The sequence below is a fragment of the Mobula birostris genome, chromosome 16, assembly GCF_030028105.1.
Source record: "Mobula birostris isolate sMobBir1 chromosome 16, sMobBir1.hap1, whole genome shotgun sequence".
NCBI lineage: Eukaryota > Metazoa > Chordata > Chondrichthyes > Myliobatiformes > Myliobatidae > Mobula > Mobula birostris.
Genome location: NC_092385.1, coordinates 43,735,346 through 43,756,837, shown reverse-complemented (window position 1 = coordinate 43,756,837; position 21,492 = coordinate 43,735,346). Strand labels below are relative to the sequence as shown.

Here is a 21,492-nt window from a genome sequence, read left to right as displayed (position 1 = left end):
GCAAATGGGAAAAGTAGCACAGAAACAGCTTGCAGAGGGTCTGGCCTAATTCAACCAGACCCAGCTACCCAGAAAGTAAAAAGTGTGGTGCTAACAGTTCACACTGTACCAAGGGGTGATGTGGCACCTGAAAATGTGTAAAATTCCCTCATCAACAGACAATAGGATGGATGGGATGACCAACTTGTACATTTGGAGGTGGCTGGGGCTACCTTGGTGTTTCTTGGACACTGGCCTCTTTGGGAGGAATATGTTGCATCTGCAACTTAGATCTGTCAGCCTGAGGTGCAAGCAGGAGAAAACTCGACTGGTCATTGAGCTGAGTGAGTCCACCGACCCGCTCATGAAGAGTGCCAATGCCGCAATCCATACCTTCCGTAAATGGAGAGCTCAAACTGAAATAAACCAGGCCATCAGCAGTCTGCAACACCCGGAGGTTGTTGGTAGAGTACAGGCTGGACGTGCAGAACTTGGCTGGGGGAAGGCAGCACATTTCTGGTCCAAGGTGTGGAAGAAAGAGAGGAAAGCCATGGTAGTGAAGGAGGTGACAAGGACAGAGCAGGAGTGATACAGGGTGATGGCAGTGGCACGGGGCCGCCAGAAAAGATGACCAACATGGGAGGGCATCATCAACAGGTCATACAGCTGGTCTGACCTATGGAAGGCCCCACAAGCCAGACTCAGCTTCCTCATCAGGGCAACTTACGATACCTTGACCTGCCCCCGAAATCTTCACCAGTAATTCGGCAGTGAAGACAGGTGCCCCCTATGTGATGCCACCAATGCTAACCTCCAACACATCCTGGCAAGATGCAAGTCTGGGCTGTCCCAAGGGCATTACAGATGGTGGCTGACCAGATCCTAAAGAAGCTGGCAGAGATCCTAGAGACCTGCAGGCAGGATGCAAGAAACTGCCTTTCCCCAATGGGATGACAACTCATCCCACTTGTTAACGCTGGTAAAAGCACTGAATGTAACCACTCAAGAGCTCCTTCAAGTCTCCTCTCCACAGATAAGGAGTGGAACATGAGGGCTGATCTCGGCAGACAGCTACAGTTCCCCACGGAGATCACCACCACATCTCTCCGCCCAGACATAGTGCTGTGGTCCTTGTCTGCCCAAAACAGTCCTCTTCATTGAGTTAACCATCCTATGCGAGGAAGGTATGGAGGCTGCCTGCGAGCGGAAAAGGCTGAAGTTCTCAGACCTGACAGTTAAGTGTAAGGAAGATAGCTGGAGGACCATCATCTATCCTTTGGAGGTAGGATGCCGGGGCTTCATCAGCACATCGACGACAAGGTTACTCCATGATATGGCCGTGACTGGAGCGAGACTCAGGAGGGCCACCAGAGAGTTGGCCGAAGAGGCAGAAAAGAGCAGCTTTTGGCTGTGGTTGAGGAGGAAAGACACAAATTGGGGGACTGACTAACCCCATTGAGAGCTGAAGAGTGGCAGGGAGACATCCCTGCCACTGCTCCACCACCAGGAGGTGTACCAGGGTTAAAGGAGCAAAACATCAGTGAATGGTTGTTCCTGGCTGATGACCCTGTAGCTGACTTAAGGGCACTGTTGGAGGTGTGCAGACAGTAATGCCAAGCAGGAAACATCTTCCTGTAAATCACATTGCAAACCAGAGAAGTAATTGCAAGATATTATCAAGAATTTGCTTTGTGCCTGATCAGTTATTGGTAATACTGGCAGGAGGCCATATTAGGATTAGGTGGTTTTCATCTTAAAACAATGAAGGGAGCCAGTTATTTTTTTTAAAAAATAAATAGAATTGACTCTTTCTAAGTGTGCTCACAAGGCAGTTCTGTATATTTTAGGAAATGTGAGGATGTGTGTATCTTTTATGAATTCAGAGCAGAGTATTTTTAAAAAATCTTTAAAATACCCTTCAAATTTAAGAAGGATTATTTTTCCTTTGAGAGACTTAAACCAGATGGCATTTGGCACAAGAGAACAAACTGGGCCAGAGTTGAGTAGACAAATCAGTTCATATATCCATGGTTTGAAATGGGCTCTTTCAGTCATCACTATCAAAGTGGAAGAGAAATATAGAGGGGTCTATCAATTGGAGAATATTCATTGATGCCAGGGCATTTAAAGGGAGTTGGTAATTATCACAACAGCCTTCAATCAAATGGCCTGATTGGATGCCTTCTACCGAATGGACTGATTACCAATAACATCCCCTTGTCCTTCCTCCATAAGCTCTGGATGTCAATAGTTTAAACTTGCCAAACTGTATTCAGTTCTTTTCCAAATTAAAGCCCTGCATCAATCCACATTCAGTTCCAACACATACCCTTTGACATAGCTTTTTTTTAACTGTGATAAAATTCTCTCCACTGGAAAGAAGTGAAATGTCACACAGTAATTCTGCATTCCCAACATTGGTATCTGCGCAGTACGAGCCATGTCACCATGGGTTACTGCAGCCCATCCTCTGTGCCGGCAGCTGAACCCTGAGAGGGTCTGTCAGCTGAGCTCTCAACATCCTTATTTCCAGTAGGTCAAGATTCATCCACATTGCTCCACACTCAGGGGTGGTATCGTAAACTATTGATTGACAGAGCAACAGACGCCAAGTTGTTATATATAATGCCACTGTTAATTGATCTGGGCTCTCTGTTCTACACTAAAAGTCCTTACTCCCCCAAACCTTTGATGACATATGAATAACCAACTTTGGAATGTTTGTTTTATCTCATTTATCAAATGATTTCTCACTATTCTGTTAGATAAAAATAACACAGATATTGACTAATAAATAATATAACTTGATTGATTAAATAGTATAAAACAAACGTTTCATGGTTGTTAAGGTGGACACCTTTTTCCAGATCTGTGCCTGTTACAATGAGCAAATCCTCTTCAATCTTGCCATGTGTGTGGTGTGAACTAGCATACGTTGTGAGAATGATCCTCTCAGCAAAATGTAAGCATCACTGTATCATTCAAAGAGGATCAGTTGTAGAAGATGAATCCTCATTTAAAGTCTGCAGCATGGCAGCTTTGGATGCTGAATGGAATCGCTCGCAATTAACAGCTGAAGCATTAGTCACACATTACCCAGGTCTATGCTTTATATGCAGTCTTAGATGAAGCAGTCTGTAAGCAAATCCAACAGAATCACTGATGTTTATGATTTATTGTCACACACCTAAAAAAATGCCCAAGTCTTAATTAAATGTTTGAACTGTTTATTGATTGCAAGCTAAACTTGGAACTGGATTATCTTATACATAAGATTAAGATTGTTGAATTTTCAATCAGTTTTATTTTAAAATTGATTGACCTACAAATCCAATCACAGAGTTGTGTTTTTTTTAATCAGAGCTGTGCATATGGAAATAGTTTTTCTTTCCCTTGAGTGGAGCGTAATAATGCTAATTTCCAGCTGGAATCAGGTCACTCAGAATCTTTGATTGGTCATTTCCCCTTCAAATCACATTTGTGAGGATCAGCCATTTTCTGCATCAGAGACATCAGTAATGATGCATTTCTGTATGCCAGGAGAAATTAGTTCACTTTATTCTGAAGCACGCTGTTGTGTCTTGTCAACCAGCTTCTCATAATTGGAAACAATTTATGAAGCACTGGCTTGGTAAGAAGACCCATCTAATTTATTTACTTGTGTGTTCTCGTCTGACATTTCTCTGTTTTGACAATTCTAGCCTAATCGGCAAAACCTATATACAAAGTCCCTGTGCCCACAATTTATCCATTCCATCTCCCTGTCATAAGACACCATGTTCAAGTACCATAACATCTGATTTGGAATCAACCACCCTTCATTATTGTATGCCATTGTGGGAATGCCTTCACCAGGACGACTGAAGTGTTCAGAATTTTTGAAGCTGATTATTTCGGAGAGAAGATTTTCAGGAGTGGCTTTGGAGAAAAGATTTTCAGAAGCAGAGAGAAAATTCTGGTGATAGTGGTGTTTGTAGATATGTAGAAGAGAATGCATAGCACATAGTTGGTACATGGATGCTATATACCTGTCAATCAACCTCCATTAAGTAGATGCTAGTGCTCAAAGATAACAGCACAGACTTTGCAGCTATCACATTATCTTCAGTTTGGATTCAGGTGAAGGACTTGCGGCAAAGTCCAGAAATGGACTGATAAGCAAGATGAGCAGAAGGCGCCTCTTGTCACACAAATGACCACATCCAGGGTGAGGAAGAAGTCAGAAAAGAGTTTTAATTTGATTGATGGATATTGAAGATGAGTGGGCCACATAGGATTGGAAGAAGAACCGGGTCCTCTTGGCTGAGGCAAATGTATCAAAAAGTGAGCTCAACAAGACAAAAAATTTTTAAGAAGACAAAATTAGGAAACTGAAGACTCTGCTGAGAAACAACCAGATACAGTCAAATAGGGGAAATTTATAGTAACATTGGAGGCAGTACAAAGGAGATTCATTAGACTAAATCCTGGAAAGAAAGGGCTGTCCTACAAAGAGAAGCTTAATCATTTGGGCTTGTATTCCTTGCAGTTTAGAAGAATGATGAGTAACTTTATTTAAACATGGAAGACCCTAAGGGGCCTGGCAGGTTACATATTAAGATGTTTTCAATGGTGGGACAATATTGAAGAAGGAGACATTGCTACAAGACAAGGGGCTGGCAGAGTATGGTGAATCTTTCGAATTCTCTGCTACGGTAGGTGATGGAAGAGGAAGTGATTGAGAAGGGTAAATGAACAATATTTGAAAGACACTTGGACAGGTACACAGATAGAAAAGGTTCAAAGGGATATTGGCCAAATGAGGGCAAATGGGACAAGCCTAGATGGGCAAATTGGTAGGCATGGACTGTTTGGGCTGATGTGTCTGCTTCCGTGCTGCATGACTGGTAGAAGTATTTGTAATGGAGGTGGATAAATATTCATTATATTGAGGAATAGAGGATATGGAGAAAGAGTACAAAAGAGAAACCATAACAACAGGAATTCTGCAGATGCTGGAAATTCAAGCAACACACATAAAAGTTGCTGGTGAACGCAGCAGGCCAGGCAGCATCTCTAGGAAGAGGTGCAGTCGACATTTCAGGCCGAGACCCTTCGTCAGGACTAACTGAAGGAAGAGTGAATAAGGGATTTGAAAGTTGGAGGGGGAGGGGGAGATCCAAAATGATAGGAGAAGACAGGAGGGGGAAGGATGGAGCCAAGAGCTGGACAAGTGATAGGCAAAAGGGATATGAGAGGATCATGGGACAGGAGGCCCGGGGAGAAAGACGGGGGGGGGGGAACCCAGAGGATGGGCAAGGGGTATCTTCAGAGGGAGAAAAAGGAGAGTGAGAGAAAGAATGTGTGTATAAAAATAAGTAACAGATGGGGTACGAGGGGGAGGTGGGGCATTAGCGGAAGTTAGAGAAGTCGATGTTCATGCCATCAGGTTGGAGGCTACCCAGACGGAATATAAGGTGTTGTTCCTCCAACTTGAGTGTGGCTTCATCTTTACAGTAGAGGAGGCCGTGGATAGACATGTCAGAATGGAAATGGGATGTGGAATTAAAATGTGTGGCCACTGCAAGATCCTGCTTTCTCTGGCGGACAGAGCGTAGGGGTTCAGCAAAGCGGTCTCCCAGTCTGCGTCAGGTCTCGCCAATATATAAAAGGCCACATCGGGAGCACTGGACGCAGTATATCACCCCAGCCGACTCACAGGTGAAGTGTTGCCTCACCTGGAAGGACTGTTTGGGGCCCTGAATGGCGGTAAGGGAGGAAGTGTAAGGGCATGTGTAGCACTTGTTCTGCTTACACAGATAAGTGCCAGGAGGGAGATCAGTGGGGAGGGATGGGGGGGACGATTGGACAAGGGAGTCGCGTAGGGAGCGATCCCTGCGGAATGCAGAGAGAGGGGGGGAGGGAAAGATGTGCTTAGTGGTGGGATCCTGTTGGAGGTGGTGGAAGTTACGGAGAATAATATGTTGGACCCGGAGGCTGGTGGGGTGGTAGGTGAGGACCAGGGGAACCCTATCCCTAGTGGGGTGGCGGGAGGATGGAGTGAGAGCAGATGTACGTGAAATGGGGGAGATGCGTTTAAGAGCAGAGTTGATAGTGGAGGAAGGGAAGCCCCTTTCTTTAAAAATGGAAGACATCTCCCTCGTCCTAGAATGAAAAGCCTCATCCTGAGAGCAGATGCGGCGGAGACGGAGGAATTGCGAGAAGGGGATGGCGTTTTTGCAAGAGACAGGGTGAGAAGAGGAATAGTCCAGATAGCTGTGAGAGTCAGTAGGCTTATAGTAGACATCGGTGGATAAGCTGTCTCCAGAGGCAGAGACAGAAAGATCTAGAAAGGGGAGGGAGGTGTCGGAAATGGACCAGGTAAACTTGAGGGCAGGGTGAAAGTTGGAGGCAAAGTTAATAAAGTCAATGAGCTCTGCATTCCTGCAGGAAGCAGCGCCAATGAGTCGTCGATGTAGCGAAGGAAAAGTGGGGGACAGATACCAGAATAGGCACGGAACATAGATTGTTCCACAAAGCCAACAAAAAGGCAGGCATAGCTAGGACCCATACGGGTGCCCATAGCTACACCTTTAGTTTGGAGGAAGTTGGAGGAGCAAAGGAGAAATTATTAAGAGTAAGGACTAATTCCGCTAGACGGAGCAGAGTGTTGGTAGAGGGGAACTGATTAGGTCTGAAGCGTAGAGCTTTGAGACCTTCCTGATGGGGGATGGAAGTATATAAGGACTGGACATCCATGGTGAAAATAAAGCGGTGGGGGCCAGGGAACTTAAAATCATCGAAAAGTTTAAGAGCGTGAGAAGTGTCACGAACATAGGTCGGAAGGGATTGAACAAGCGGTGATAAAACCGTGTCGAGGTATGCAGAAACGAGGCCACACATTTTAATTCCACATCCCATTCCCATTCTGACATGTCTATCCACGGCCTCCTCTACTGTAAAGATGAAGCCACACTCAGGTTGGAGGAACAACACCTTATATTCCGCCTGGGTAGCCTCCAACCTGATGGCATGAACATCGACTTCTCTAACTTCCGCTAATGCCCCACCTCTCCCTCTTACCCCATCTGTTACTTATTTTTATACACACATTCTTTCTCTCACTCTCCTTTTTCTCCCTCTGTCCCTCTGAATATACCCCTTGCCCATCCTCTGGGTTCCCCCCCCCCCTTGTCTTTCTCCCCGGGCCTCCTGTCCCATGATCCTCTCATATCCCTTTTGCCTATCACCTGTCCAGCTCTTGGCTCCATCCCTCCCCCTCCTGTCTTTTCCTATCATTTTGGATCTCCCCCTCTCCCTCCAACTTTCAAATCCCTTGCTCACTCTTCCTTCAGTTAGTCCTGACGAAGGGTCTCGGCCTGAAACGTCGACTGCACCTCTTCCTAGAGATGCTGCCTGGCCTGCTGCGTTCACCAGCAACTTTTATGTGTGTTGCTTGAAAAGAGAAACAATGATCATATTGAATAGCGTAGAACAACCATGATCATACTTAACAGTGGGGCAGGCGTGAAGGGCCTAATGGCCTGCTCTCATTCTTGTTTTCTTGTGTTCTTGAAGTGTTCATGGTAAATATGACTTATCCAGCTCCCAAAGATATCAGCTCTACAAATGAAGCTCTTTCAACCAAAGTTCAAACATCCCAATTACAGCAGAGAACACTTGCAAGCAGTTGGGGAGTTCTGGCCAAGTTTTTAGTGTATTACCAGGGGATTTTAAAGACAGATATTTCAAATGTCTTAATAAGTTAGATCAGCAAATTCAGCAGAGGTGCTTTTATACCTTTTCTTGAAAATATTGCGGAATTTTTCAAGAGTGGAGATAATGAAAATTTGCTTATCTTTCAGAACATTGTAAATAACAATGCATATCTTGAGAAATAAACAACTCTTCACTTTCTGTATTGTGTGCTCATTACTTGTATTCTGTATGTAATGTATTAAACGTGTATAGCAAGTAATGTAAATACAGGGAGTTATATCTGCTTTATTAAGCAAGTTAAACAGTTCATCAGAAGTCTACATGGCTTTTGTTAATCCAGGGTCTGAGTTCGTAAAATCTCTGGCACAAGTGTTTTAGTGAAATACTAAGCTCCATTACTTTAATGTTAATCACACATAAATTCTACTTTCAAGAAGCCAAGGTGTAGTGTAATGAGAGAATATTACTTCTGTGTGCATAGAAAATTTGAAAGCAAGTTTTGGAATTCCTACCAATGTTTAAAAGTCAGATCTCTTTTTCTTAGTTATTGACATGTTTGTGTAGGGAATGTAATATATGGCTTGCTAGACCACTTTAGGGAATGGCTGAGAGTCTATCACATTGGTTGATCTGAAGCTAGTTACAGCCTAGATTCGGTAAAAATGGCCGATTAACTTCTGTGAGGGATGTTGGTGAACCTGATGGCTGTTTATTGATCCAGTACCATAACTGATGGTGACCTATCATTCCAGATTTATTTACTCAAAATTAAATTCCCCAGCTACCAAAAATTTGAGCTGATGTTTCTAGATCATTAAGCTCCTGGATGCATTTCTAAGAACATAGCCACATTGACCCACACTCACCAAATAATTGTTAATTCTTCTGTGAAAGGTCAATATCTTGAAACACTAACCTAATTTTAATCCACATATACTATTTGACCTGTTTATAACTCAATCATTTTTTGAGTTACACAGCTAATATTTATGTTGACTCATTCTAAATCAGTGCGTTCAGTAACTACTGAGATTAATTCATTGCAGCCGCCATTAAATACAGAACTTACTGTTTCTCAAGATCCTTCAATGACTTTCGACATCTTTGGCCATATCATACATCTCAACTGTCCTAACATTACTCATGCCTCACTGGCTGTATGTGACTTCACTTCTTTCTGTTCCAATCAAATCAATAGATATCTTTCATTAATTTTACTTCACAAATGGTTTTTTAAATGTTGTTCTTGTATCTTGGAAACTTCTAATCTTCTCAAAGATGCCAGTTTATTTAACATCTGGTTGATCATTACACCACCTATCTGCTTCAGTGTTGTGTGATGATTGCCTTTTGTCTAGCTGAGACCAAGCATGAAACATCTCCAACAAGTCTTGTCCATGTATGGTAGAAATCACGGATCCTAACTCTAGATTCACTTACCTTTCTGGATGGACTATATCAACCATCTGGTATAGAGCCCACTTATGCTCTCTTCCCGTGTTGATTTCAATGACGCGGTAGCAGAGAAGCAAGTGCTGCCACCCCACAGCTCCAGTGAATACTGATCTTGGATGCTGTTTGTCTGCGGCTTGTGCTTCTCCTTGTGACAGCACGTGTTTACTTCAGGTGATCTGGTTTCTTCCTATCTTAAAGGCACATGAGTAGGTTAACAGGCTGCTGTAAACTGCCTGAGCAGAAAGTTTGGTGGATGTATGTATATGTAAGAGGATTTTAACAATATAAAACATGCAAAATTGATGTTACATATTCGGTGATGTGGCCATGCCATATCTCTAAATAAATATGGAAGTCATAAATAATATATTTTCGAACAGGCAAATTATTAGCTGTCAGTTTTTTTTTCTATTTAGCAGTTTTATTGAGAAATCTATTGTAGTTCATCATCCTATAACTGTTCATTACGTCTGGAACTTGAATGTAACAAATTGTTCTGTTATTTACAAGCAAGACAATTATCCTGATTTCTTTTCCTCAGATTTTTTTTCATTCCCTGCTGGTAGCTTGTGACACCACAAATAAATCCACTTCAACTCAAGGCAAAGTATTGATTTTTGTTAATCTCAGGAAGTTGGTAACAACATGACATAATTAGTACCACAGGTACAACTACATGAAGCAAACAGAAGATGTATAAGGATTGATTTTTTTTCATTATTATGCATTTTTGATTCATTATGTATAGATTATCTGGAAGGCTTTATCATTATCTCGAAGCAAAAACAAAAAAGTAAATTCATCCTCGAGTAAAACTCATAGAACATTTAATACATTTGGATTTCAATATTAAGTATGAACTGTTGTTACAAATATTATTAGCATTTAAAAACACTATTTCTGACAGATGTTCCAGAGCAACCAGAAGATTTGAAGGTATCTATTCTGCAAAACCGGAGTATACGATTAACATGGGAGCCTGGTTATAGCCACAATACTCCTATAACAGGTAGGTAAAGCTTTATATTTGATATACATTTTTCTTTTTTTAAGTGATGCTTAGAGAAAGATCATGGTAAATATAGGAAGCTCAGATTTGGATCTGATGCTCAGTAAATGGATATGAATTCTTCTAATTTAGATGACATTGGGTTTGCAGATGAAGTAATGAAAGAATGGAGCAGAATGCATTGCACAGGACTATTTTGGTTATACAACAATTTCCTAGCTTTGTATAAAGTAGCAAAAGCTAAGCCTGAAGGGGATAGAATTAAACAAGAGCAAAGGATCCCCTTTGGAGTAAGGTTATTTGGTAGATGCATTGGATTTTTACGAAGGTTCAACAGTGAGAAGAAAGTCTTTGTTGATGTTGCTACCTGCAAAAGGAGGAAATAGTTATCTTTCACTATTGACAATACCATCAGAGGTGTGTGCTAAAAGTCATTTGTAATGATTTTCACCTACACCAAATTTGGTTGTTAACATATTTTCTGCTGCAGAAATAGATTGAGGCAAATATCACATGCCAGTCAGAATTATTTAACTTTTACATGTATTTTTGATGGAAAACATATTTCTATTGTGCTTAACATATGATTGAATTTCATTACAATATGCAAACAGATTAAAATAGAATGTGCATAATTTTGTAACTTAAGTTTTCATTCAACAGTAAGCAAATATGACAGCTTCAAATTAAGAATCACAGATCTCCATTATGTGAAGTGTTAGTCCAGCAAGATTCTGGGGGATACTGCTTTTATCATGAATTGCTGTCTCAGAATAAAATCTTCACCTGTGACCCAAAATAGACTAGTTATCAAGGTATACAAATTCAAGCAAACTATCATTGATTTATTTCTCATAATAATTGAATTACAATGAAAGCTCAGCAAATTGTAATTTTATCTTGTTCCTTTCTCCAGGAGGTGTTTCATTAGCTGAGTATTTATATCAGTATTTTTTATTTTAGATTTTTAACAGCTGCACCATTTTATTTATGTATTGCTGACTTGCATGTTACTTACTGGGTTTCTTCACCTGTGAAACATTATTTTTATAGAATTTATTGTGGAGGAAAATACATTTGAACCTGGAAGATGGCATGAAAAGACTAGAGTTAATGGAAATCAAACTTCAGTAGTGTTGCAACTCTCCCCTTATGTAACCTACCAGTTCCGTGTATTATCTGTAAATAAAGTGGGCAAAAGTCATCCGAGTGTGCCTTCAGAAAACCACACAACAGAGTCTGCAGGTATGTAAAGACAAATAGTTGCTTAATCCTCTTTCATTAAAGTAAAACTTGAAAAATACAATACGTTACAACCATAAAAACAAAGATTAGCAATATAAAGTATTTATTCTCTCAGCTAAGATTTTGGAATATTTTCAGATTGTACATTGAGAAAATTTAATCATTGTTTATGAGGGTATTTCAACTTCTGACTTTTTTGAAAAGACCAGATGTGCTTGTGCTCAATTAGTTTTCTCTGACTCATATTCATTAACCTAGCTGAACTATATTAGTAGCTTCATATCTCATTCTGTTGTTGATTTTTCATTCTGATTCTCTGTTTTTACTTTTTGCCTTTCTCCTGGCCTTTGTTAAGTAATGCACCTCTCTACATTTCTTCATCTCCCCTCCTCGATATGCAGTCTGGATTTTTACAGATTGTTTAGTGCCTACAATACAGATTTTTAGCTTTGTAAAGGTTGCCTATAAAGAATGAAAATCTTCTTAATCTAGAAACAAATTGAAATTTCATTACAGTTAGTTGTTTAATGACCAATATAAAGACATATTATTCTTTATATTGGAGTAGCAATTTAAGATCAAGTAATTGGGTTACCTAACATGAGAAGAGTTAAAATAGAGGACAATACATTTTCTGGCAGAATCTGTCTATGAAATTTCATTATGTTGAAATGGACTCTAAATAATCGACAACTTGTTATCTAAAAATATCAACTCAGTTCCTTTATAAAATGAAGAAATGTTCTTACTTTTATAATAACTTAAAACAACTTAAGTAAAGTCATGTGTTCACTAATGGTATGAGACATTGCAAGGAAAATAACTATTTTGCAGAGTAGGCAGTTCATTTGTCACATTCATTTTCTTCCCAAAAATATAGAATTCACTGGAATTAAATGAGACTCATTGGTCTTTGTCAGGATTGACACATGAATAATATTTACTTGGAGTAAGTGTGAATCATTCCAGCGAGGTTTCAGAAGTGGAAATGTTATCACAAAACAGATGAAGGTAATTAACAAGGAAGGAAGTCCAAGATTAATTATCAGTTGATTGATCATTTAACTGATCAATAAACTCATTACGGATTTGTTATTCTTGTTGTCTTTGTGAGAATGCTTAATCCACTTACTTTGTGCCCAGAGTCAAAAATGTCACCTTTCATTATCTTGACGAATACAGAATTGTATAAATAAGGATGTCAGGAGGAACAGAACTGCTTCTATTCTTCAGGACTGATACAGTTCAAAGTTCAAAGAGAATCTATTATCAAAGTACACATATGTCACCACATACTATCCTGAGATTCATGCTCTTGTGGGTATTCACAGTAGATATAAAGAAATATAACGGAATCAGTTGAGAACTACACACAAAGATTGTCAACCAATGTGCAAGAGAGGACAAACTGCAATACAAAAAAACACAAATAATAACAATAAGTAAATAAGGAATAAATAATATGAAGAACATGAATTGTAGAGTCCTTGAAACTGAGAGCACAGGTTGTGGAATCAGTTCAGTATTGAAACAAGTTAAGTTGTTTGCGCTGGTTCAAGAATCTGATGGTTCTAGGGTAATAAATGTCCCTGAACCTGGTGGTGTGTGACCCAATGGTCCTGTACTGGCTTCTTAAAGCAGCAGCAAGAATACAGCATGGCTTGAATGGTGGGGGGTGTCATTGATGATGGATGCTGCTTTCTTGTGATGTCGCTCCTTGTAGATGTGCTCCACATTGAGGAGGGTTTTTCTTGTGATGGAGTGGCCTGTGTCTACTACCTTTTGCAGGCTTTTCTATTCTTCAGCATTGGTGTTTCCATGCTAAATGGTAATGAAACCAGACTGGATACTTCCACTGTGCATCCATTGCTATTTGTCAAAGTTTTAGATGACACAACAATCTGTGCAAACTTCTAAGGAAGTAGAGACACTGCTATACCTTCTTTGTAATGGCACCTATGTGCTGGTCCCAGGACAGATCCTCTGAAATGATAATGCCAAGGAATTTAAAGTTACTGACACTCTTTACCTCCGATCCCATGATGAGGACTGGCTCATGGGTCTCCGGTTTCCTCCTCCTGTAGTCAATAACCAGCTCTTCTGTTTTCCTGATGTTGAGTGAGAAGTTGTTGTGGCACTATTCAACCGATTTTCAGTCTCCTTCTTGTATGCTGATTCATCACCACCTTTGGTGTCATTAGTAAACTTGAATGTGACATTGGAGCTGTGCTTAGCCTCAAAGTCATAAGTATACAGTGAGCAGAGCAGCATGCTAAGCATACAGCCTTGTAGTGCACCTGTGCTGATGGTGATTGTGGAGGAGATATTATTGACAATCTGAACTAACTAGGGTCTGCAAGTGAGGAAAATGAGGATCCAGTTGCACAAGGAGGTATTGAGGGCTATACCTTGGAGCTACTTGATTAGTTTTGAGCAGTGGTCCCCAACCTTTGGGCCACAGACCGATACATTGCCGCGAAGAATGCAGCGGTACTGCCGATTGCATCGCCTCTGATCTGGGCCGACATTTAAGTGCCGGGTGGCACCTAATTAATTAACTTGTTTATTTTGGCTTTTTTCTTAAAAATGTGCTGGGTGCGTTCTGGCTACCACTGTAACGCTGCATTCTTCGCGGCAATGTATCAGTCCGCAACCCAGAAGTTGGGGACCACTGGTTTTGAGGAGATGATAGTCTTGAATGCAGAGCTGTAGTTAATGAAGTTCATCTAGGTATGTGTATCTTCCTTGCTCAGATGTTCTAGAGCTAAATGAAAGCCAAGGTGGCATCCGCTGTTGACCTGTTGACCTGGGCAAATTAGAATGGATCCAAGTCAAACTTCTAAGGCAGGAGTTGATATATTTCATCAACAATCTCTCAAAGCACTTCATCACAGTGGATGTTAGTGCTACTGGGCAATAGTGTTTCAGACAGGTTACCATGTTTTTTTCGGGCACTGGTATGATTGAAGCCTGCTTGAACCAGGTGGGAATCACAGACTGCCAAAAGCCAGAGATTTAAGGAATCAGTAAATACTCCCACCACTTTATTAGCACAAGCCTTCAGTGCTTAGCCTGGCACAACAACTGGACAAGATGTTTTCTGTAGGTTCACCCTCCTAAAGGATTCTCTCATGTCAGCCTCAGAGACTGAACTCACTGGGTTACCAGGGGCTATGGGAGTTAGTGAGGGTGTTCTGTCAGTCAAAGCAAGCATAAAAGGTGTTGAGTTTATCTGGGAGTGAAACCTTGTCACGTATTGTACTTCACTTGGTTGCTACAGAATCTCAACCCAAATCCACTTAACTGCACAAACACAACTTGACCTACAAACACAAGAAAATCTGCAGATGCTGGAAATCCAAAGCAAAGCACACAAAATGCTGGAGGAACTCAGCTGGTCAGGCAGCTTCTAAGAAAATGAGTAAACCATCAATGTTTCAGGCCAGGACCCTACATCTGGACTGGAGTAAAAGATGTGAAAACAGAGTAAGAAGATGGGGGGGAGGAGAGGAAGAAGTACAAGTTGGTAGGTAATAGGTGAAACCGTGAGGGGGGAGGGATGAAGTAAAGAGCTGGGACATTGATTAGTGAAAGAGACAGAGGGCGGGTGTTAGGGGAATGTGATAGGAGAGGGTAGAAGATCATGAAGGAAAGGGAAGGAGGAGCACCAGAGGGAGGCAATGGGAAGGTAAGGAGATAAGGTGAGAGAGGGAAACAGGAATGGGGAATGGTAAAGGAGTGTGGAGGGAGGGTTATTTACTGGAAGTTTGAGAAATCAATGTTCATGCCATCAGGTTGGAGGCTACCCAGGCAGAATATAAGACGTTTCTCCTCCACCATGAGTGTGCCCTCATTGTGGCAGTAGAGGAGGCTATGGATGATATGTTGGAATAGAAATGGGAGGTAGAATTAAAATGAGTGGCTAGCCGGAGATCCTGCATTTTCTGCCAGACAGATCATAGGTGCGAGGCAAAGTGGTCTCCCAATCTACATCAGGTCTCACTGGTATACAGGAGGCCACACCAGGAGCACTGGATTCAGTATATGACCCCAACAAACTCACAGGTGAAGTGTCGCCTCACTGGGAAGGACTATTTGGGGGCCTTAGTGGTAGTGAGGGAGGAAGTATAGGGGCAGGTGTGGCAGGTGTCCCGCTTGCAAAGATGAGTACCAGGAGAGAGAGAAGTGGGGTGGGCTGAGTGGACAAGGGAGCGATCCCTGCAGAAAGCAGAAAGTTGTCGGGGGGGGGGAGGAGGGAAAGAGGTGCTTGGTGGTGTGATCTTATTGCAGATGGCTGAAGTTACGGAGAAATATGTGCTGGATGTGGAAACTAGCAAGGTGGTAGGTGAGGACAAGAGAAACCGTATCCCGAGTGTGGCGTCAGGAGGGTGGGGTGAGGGCAAACATTCACGAAATGGAGGAGATGCAGGTGAGGGCAGCATTGACAGTGGAGGAAGGGAAGCACCTTTCTTTGAAGGAGGAGGATATCTGATGACTTCTGGAATGAGAACCTGTGAGTCATTTGGGGCCATCAGCTGTATCTGATACTCATCTTGGAGGAGCAACACCTTATATTCTGTCTGGGAAGCTTCCAAACTGATGGCATGGACATTGATTTCTTGAACTTCCCAATTCCTGTTTTCCTCTTTCGCCTTATCACCTGACCAGCCCACCACCTCCCTCTGGTGCTCCTCCTCATTCCTTTTCTCCCATGGTCGTCTACCCTCTCTTATCAGATTCCCCCTCATCCAGTCTTTTATCTCTTTCACCAATTAATTTCCCAGCTCTTTACTTCACCTCCTCCCACCTCCTGATCTTACCCATCATTACCACCTTGTACTTTTTGTTCCACTCCCCTAACCTTCCTACACTGACTTCTTATCTTTTTTTCTCCAGTGCTGATGAAGAGACAGCCTGAAATGCCGACAGTTTACTCTTTTCGATAGATATTGCCTGGCCTGCTGAGTTCCTCCAGCATTTTGTGTGTACTACTTGACCCACTCAGTTTTTCCAGCAGTGTTCCTTTTGCTCCCGATTCCAGCATCTACTGCTTCTTTTGTTTCTGTTCATATCACTCATTTGTTTATTTTGCAGACGCAAGTGTGGCTACATTGTAAATTTCATTAGTTGCTGAAAACATCCCTGTGATTTAGTACTAGATAAAAATGGTTTTAGTTTTTAACTCAATGCCAGTAATGTTATTTGTTAATTTTCATAACCTCCAAGAATGTCTTGGATTATGGCTGACTGGCCAGAGGGATAGAGGGATAACGGTGACCTTTTCTAGTTGACTGGTGATGTTCTGCAGATATCGGTGTTGGGACTGCTTTTTTTTCATGTCATATGCCAGTGATTTGGATGACGGATGATGGATGATTTATGGCCAAGTTTGTGGACAATAAAAGAATATAGATGGTGGAGCAGGTAGTATTGAGGAATGAGGGATTCTGCAGAAGGATTCAGACAGATTAGGAGAATTGGTGCAGAAGTAAAACATGGAATACAGAGTAGGGAATTGTATTTTCTAAGTGGGGAGAAATTTCAGAAAATAGAAGTGCAAAGAGATTTGGGAGTACTCTTGCAGGATTTCCAACAGGTTTAATTGCAGTTTGGGTTGGTAATAAAGAAGGCAAGTGCAATGTTAGCATTCATTTAGTAAGGACAAGAATATAAAAGCAAGGATATAATGCTAAGGTTTTATTAGGTATTGATCAGGCCACACTTGGAGTATTGTGAGCAATTATGGGGCCCTTATCTACAAAAGGATGTGCTGGCATTGGAAAGGGTCCAGAGAAGGTTCATGACAATGATCCCAGAAATGCAAGGGTTAATACGTGAGCAGCGTTTGAAAGCTTTTGATTTGTACTGACTGGAGTTTAGAAGAATGAATGGGCATTTCATTGAAACTGGAATACCTAGACAGAGTGGACATGGAGAGGATGTTTCTTATAGTGGGGGAGACTACAATCAGTAGGCACAGCCTCAGAAGAGAAGGACATCATATTAGAACTGGGGTTCCCAAGTTGGGGTCTGCAGGCTCCTCGATTAATGGTTTTGGTCCATGGTATAAAATAGGTTGGGAACACCTGCTTTAGAACAAAGATGAGGAGGGATTTCTTAGTCAGTGGGTGTTAAATCTGTGCAATCTATTGCCACAGATGACAGTGGGGGCTAATTTCAGAGAAGGTTGATGGTTCTTAATTACTAAGGGCATCAAACCCTACAGAGAGTAGGCAGAAGAGTGGGTCGAGAGGGATCATAAATCAATCATGATGGAATGGTGAATTAGACTTGATAGACTGGATGGCCAAATTCTCCTCCTATGTCTTATGGACCAATATCATTTTGTCAAAGGTAAACCATCCTATAACCTACCATTCCATATGGAAGATTTAAAAAAAAATAAACACTAAGTAATTTAAAAAGCATTGTTTATTTGAAATACAGAAACAAGAATGTCATTCATCCTAATGGGTATTGGCTTGTCAGTTCTAATATATATATATAAAATCTTCTGTTTCTGCCTTTTTCATTTAATTGCCAAGTAAATATTGTCCTTCCTTTAAGAATATGTTAATTGATTTATAGTCTCAATCCTTTGTGTGTTTTTTTATGTGTGTGTGTGGGGGGGGAGGGTGGAGAATTTGATTGCTTAATAATGGAAGGAAATCATTCCTACCTTCCTGTCAGTTAATTTCTAAAATAACTCTTGATCCTTACTGACTTAAAATCTAAAATTCAATTGAAAATTCCACCCAGATTTAAATTGGTCATTCCTGTAAATAATGTCAGACAAAAAAGACTGAGTATTTTTCCTGAAAATATCTTTCTAAATAAAAGCACCAAGGAGGAAAGGAGAGTTCTTGCAGTTGTATGTATATTATCGGAATGTATTACATGCTGGCAAATGTTTTCCCTCATTTTTGACAGGTAGATTAAATAAATAGATTTAAACCAACGATTTGCTTTGCACTGAATTGGTAAGTGTGTATTGCTTCAAAAATAGTGCAGGATTCCTTATAAATTTAACGTTCTTTCATAATATGTAGGACCAATAATGACGTGTTACTTGAGCTGTATTTCAGCACGACTGGATCTCAGAAAATAATTGTTCATTGCATGCAAGGCAGAACACTGTCAGTAATCAAACTGTTCCATTCTTTATGCTCACTGTGAGTCCTAGATTTACCAACTGTGGCTGGATAATTGCAAATAATCCCTGATGGAGGATGTCTGACCACCTAGCAGACCATGAAGGACCTGTGATCAGTCAGTAACTCTGCACATTTTTACAAATCTCAGCATAGCAATCAATCAAAACCTCTGTACTTCAATATTTGATGCTTTCACACAATTTCACCAAGCTGACTTAAGACACTGCAAAGAGCTGTCAGAAGAAAGTATATATTTTTTCAGATACTGTATATAAAGAGAAAAGAGTCAAAAGTAGATGTTGTATTGCTGAAAAATTACACTGGAGAGGTAGTTATGGGGAACAAGGAAATGGCAGATGAATTGAATCAGTAGTTTGCATCAGTCTTTGCTATGGGAGACACTAGTAGGATGCTAGAAGTTCAAGACTGTCCGTTGGCAAAAGTGGCTGCAGTTGCATTACTAGGGAAAGGGCACATGGGAAGCAGAAAAGGTCTGAAGGTAGATAAGTCACCTGGGTCAGATGGACTACACTCCAAGAGGTAGCTGAAGGGACCGTGGAGGCTTTAGTAATGACTTTCCAAGAGTCAATAGATTCTGGCATGGTTCTGGAGGACTGGAAAATTGCAAATGTCACTCCACTCCTCAAGAAGGGGGAGGGGGGAGGCAAAAGAAAGGAAATTATTGACAAGTTAGGCTGACCTCAGTGTTTGGGAAGATGTTGATGTTGATTGTTAAGGATGATATTTCCAGATTCTTGTATTCACATGTTAAAATAAGCCAATGTCAGCACGGTTTCCTTAAGGCAAAATCTTTCCTGACGAATCTGCTGAAATTCTTTGAGGAAATAATAAGAAAGATAGACAAAAGACAATTGGTGGATGTTGTGTAATTGAATTTTCAGAAGGCCTTTAACAAGGTGCTGCACATGAGGCAGCTTAGCAAGGTAAGACCCCATGGTATTATAGGAAAGATACTAGAATAGATAGAGCACTGGTTGATTGGAAGGAGGCAAGGTGTAGGAATAGAGAGAACCTTTTCTGGTTAGTTGCCAGTGATTAGTAGTGTTCCAAGGGATCTGTGGTGGGACCGCTTCTTTTTATGTTGCATGTCAGTGATTTGGATGATGGAGACGATGGCTTTGTGACCAAGATTGGCATTGATATGAGGGGCGGGTAATGTTGAGGAAGCTGGGAGGCTACAGAAGGATTTAAACAGATTAGGAGAATGTGCAAAGAAATGACAATGGAAAACAGTCTCAGAAAGATCTTGGTCATGCACTTTGGTAGAAGGAATAACAGCAAGGACTATTGTCTAAACAGGAAGAACAATTTAAAAACTCCGTGTTGCAAAGGGTCTTGGGTATACTTGTGCAGAATTCCCTAAGGTTAACTTGCAAGTCGAGTCAATGGTGAGGAAGGCGAATACAATGTAAGCATTCATTTTAGATTATGAGGACACTCAGTCCTTGTTTATTGTCATTTAAAAATGCATGCATTAAAAAATGATACAACGTTCCTCCAGAATGATATCACAAGAAAAATACAGGACAAACCAAGACTAAAACTGACAACACTACATAATTATAACATATAGTTACAACAGTGCAAAGCAATACCATAATTTGATAAAGAGCAGACCATGGACGTGGTAAAAAAAAGTCTCAAAGTCCTGATAGACTCATCATCTCACGCAGGTGGCAGAAAGGAGGAACTCTCCCTGCCATGAACCTCCAAGCGCCGCCAACTTGTCGATTCAGCACCATTGGAAGCACCCGACCGCAGCGGATTCTGAGTCTGTCCGAAAACTTCGAGCCTCCAACCAGTCCCTCCGACACAGCCTCTCCGAGCACCATCCTCTGCCGAGCGCTTCGACCCTGCCCCAGCCACCGAGCAGCAAGCAAAGCCAAGGACTCGGGGCCTTCTCTTCCGGAGATTCTGGACCACACAGTAGCAGCAGCAGTGAAGCAGGCATTTCAGAAGTTTCACCAGACGTTCCTCCGTGCTCTCGTGTCCATCTCCATCAAATCAGGATTGTGCACAGCACCCTAACAGACATCACCACTGGAGTGGTCGCTCCAAGCTGCGTCGCGTCACCATCTTCTCCTCCTTGAGAGGACTAGAATATAAAAATAAGGATGTAATGCTAAGGCCTTATAAGGCACTGGCAAGACTTAGCTTCGAGTATTGAGAGCAGTTTTGGACCCCTTATCTAAGAAAGGATAGAAACATAGAAAACTTACAACACAATAGGCCCTATGGCCCACGAAGATGTGCCAAACATGTCCTTACTTGAAAAATTACCTAGGGTTACCAATAGCCCAGTATTTTTCTGAGCTCCATATACCTGTCCAGGAGTCCCTTAAAAGACCCTATTGTATTCGCCTTCACCGCCGTCGCCGGCAGCTCATCCCACGCACTCACCACTCTCTGTGTAAAAATTACCCCTGACATCTCCTCTGTATTTACTTCCAAGCACCTTAAGACTGTGCCCTCTCGTGTTAGCCATTTTAGCCCTGGGAAAAAGCCTCTGACTATCCACATAATCAATGCCTCTCATCATCTTATACACCTCTATCAGGTCACCTCTCATCCTACGCAGCTCTATGGAGAAAAAGCTGAGTTCACTCAACCTATTCTCATAAGGCATGCTCCCCAATCCAGGCAACATCCTTGTAAATCTCCTCTGCACCCTTTCTATGGTTTCCACATCCTTCCTGTAGTGAGGCGACCAGAACTGAGCACAGTACTCCAAGTGGGGTCTGACCAGGGTCCTATATAGCTGCAACATTTCCTCTAGGCTCTGAAACTCAATCCCATCCCATGAGTGACGAAGGCCAATACACCGTATGCCTTCTTAACCACAGAGTCAACCTGTGTAGCAGCTTTGAGTGTCCTATGGACTTGGATCCCAAGATCCCTCTGATCCTCCACACTGCCAAGAGTCTTACCATT

The 21,492-nt window shown here is 41.6% G+C and overlaps 1 protein-coding gene across 7 annotated transcripts in view; it reads left to right on the top strand.

Annotated features, from left to right (window-relative positions):
- chl1b (cell adhesion molecule L1-like b) overlaps positions 1–21,492 on the top strand; it is a 986,835-nt gene that overhangs the window by 610,701 nt on the left and 354,642 nt on the right. For all 7 annotated transcript variants that reach the window (XM_072280601.1, XM_072280605.1, XM_072280603.1 and 4 more), the window contains 2 exons: positions 10,040–10,141; positions 11,195–11,386. In XM_072280601.1, coding sequence (XP_072136702.1) covers positions 10,040–10,141; positions 11,195–11,386 — 294 coding nt within the window. The remainder of the gene's footprint in view (positions 1–10,039; positions 10,142–11,194; positions 11,387–21,492) is intronic.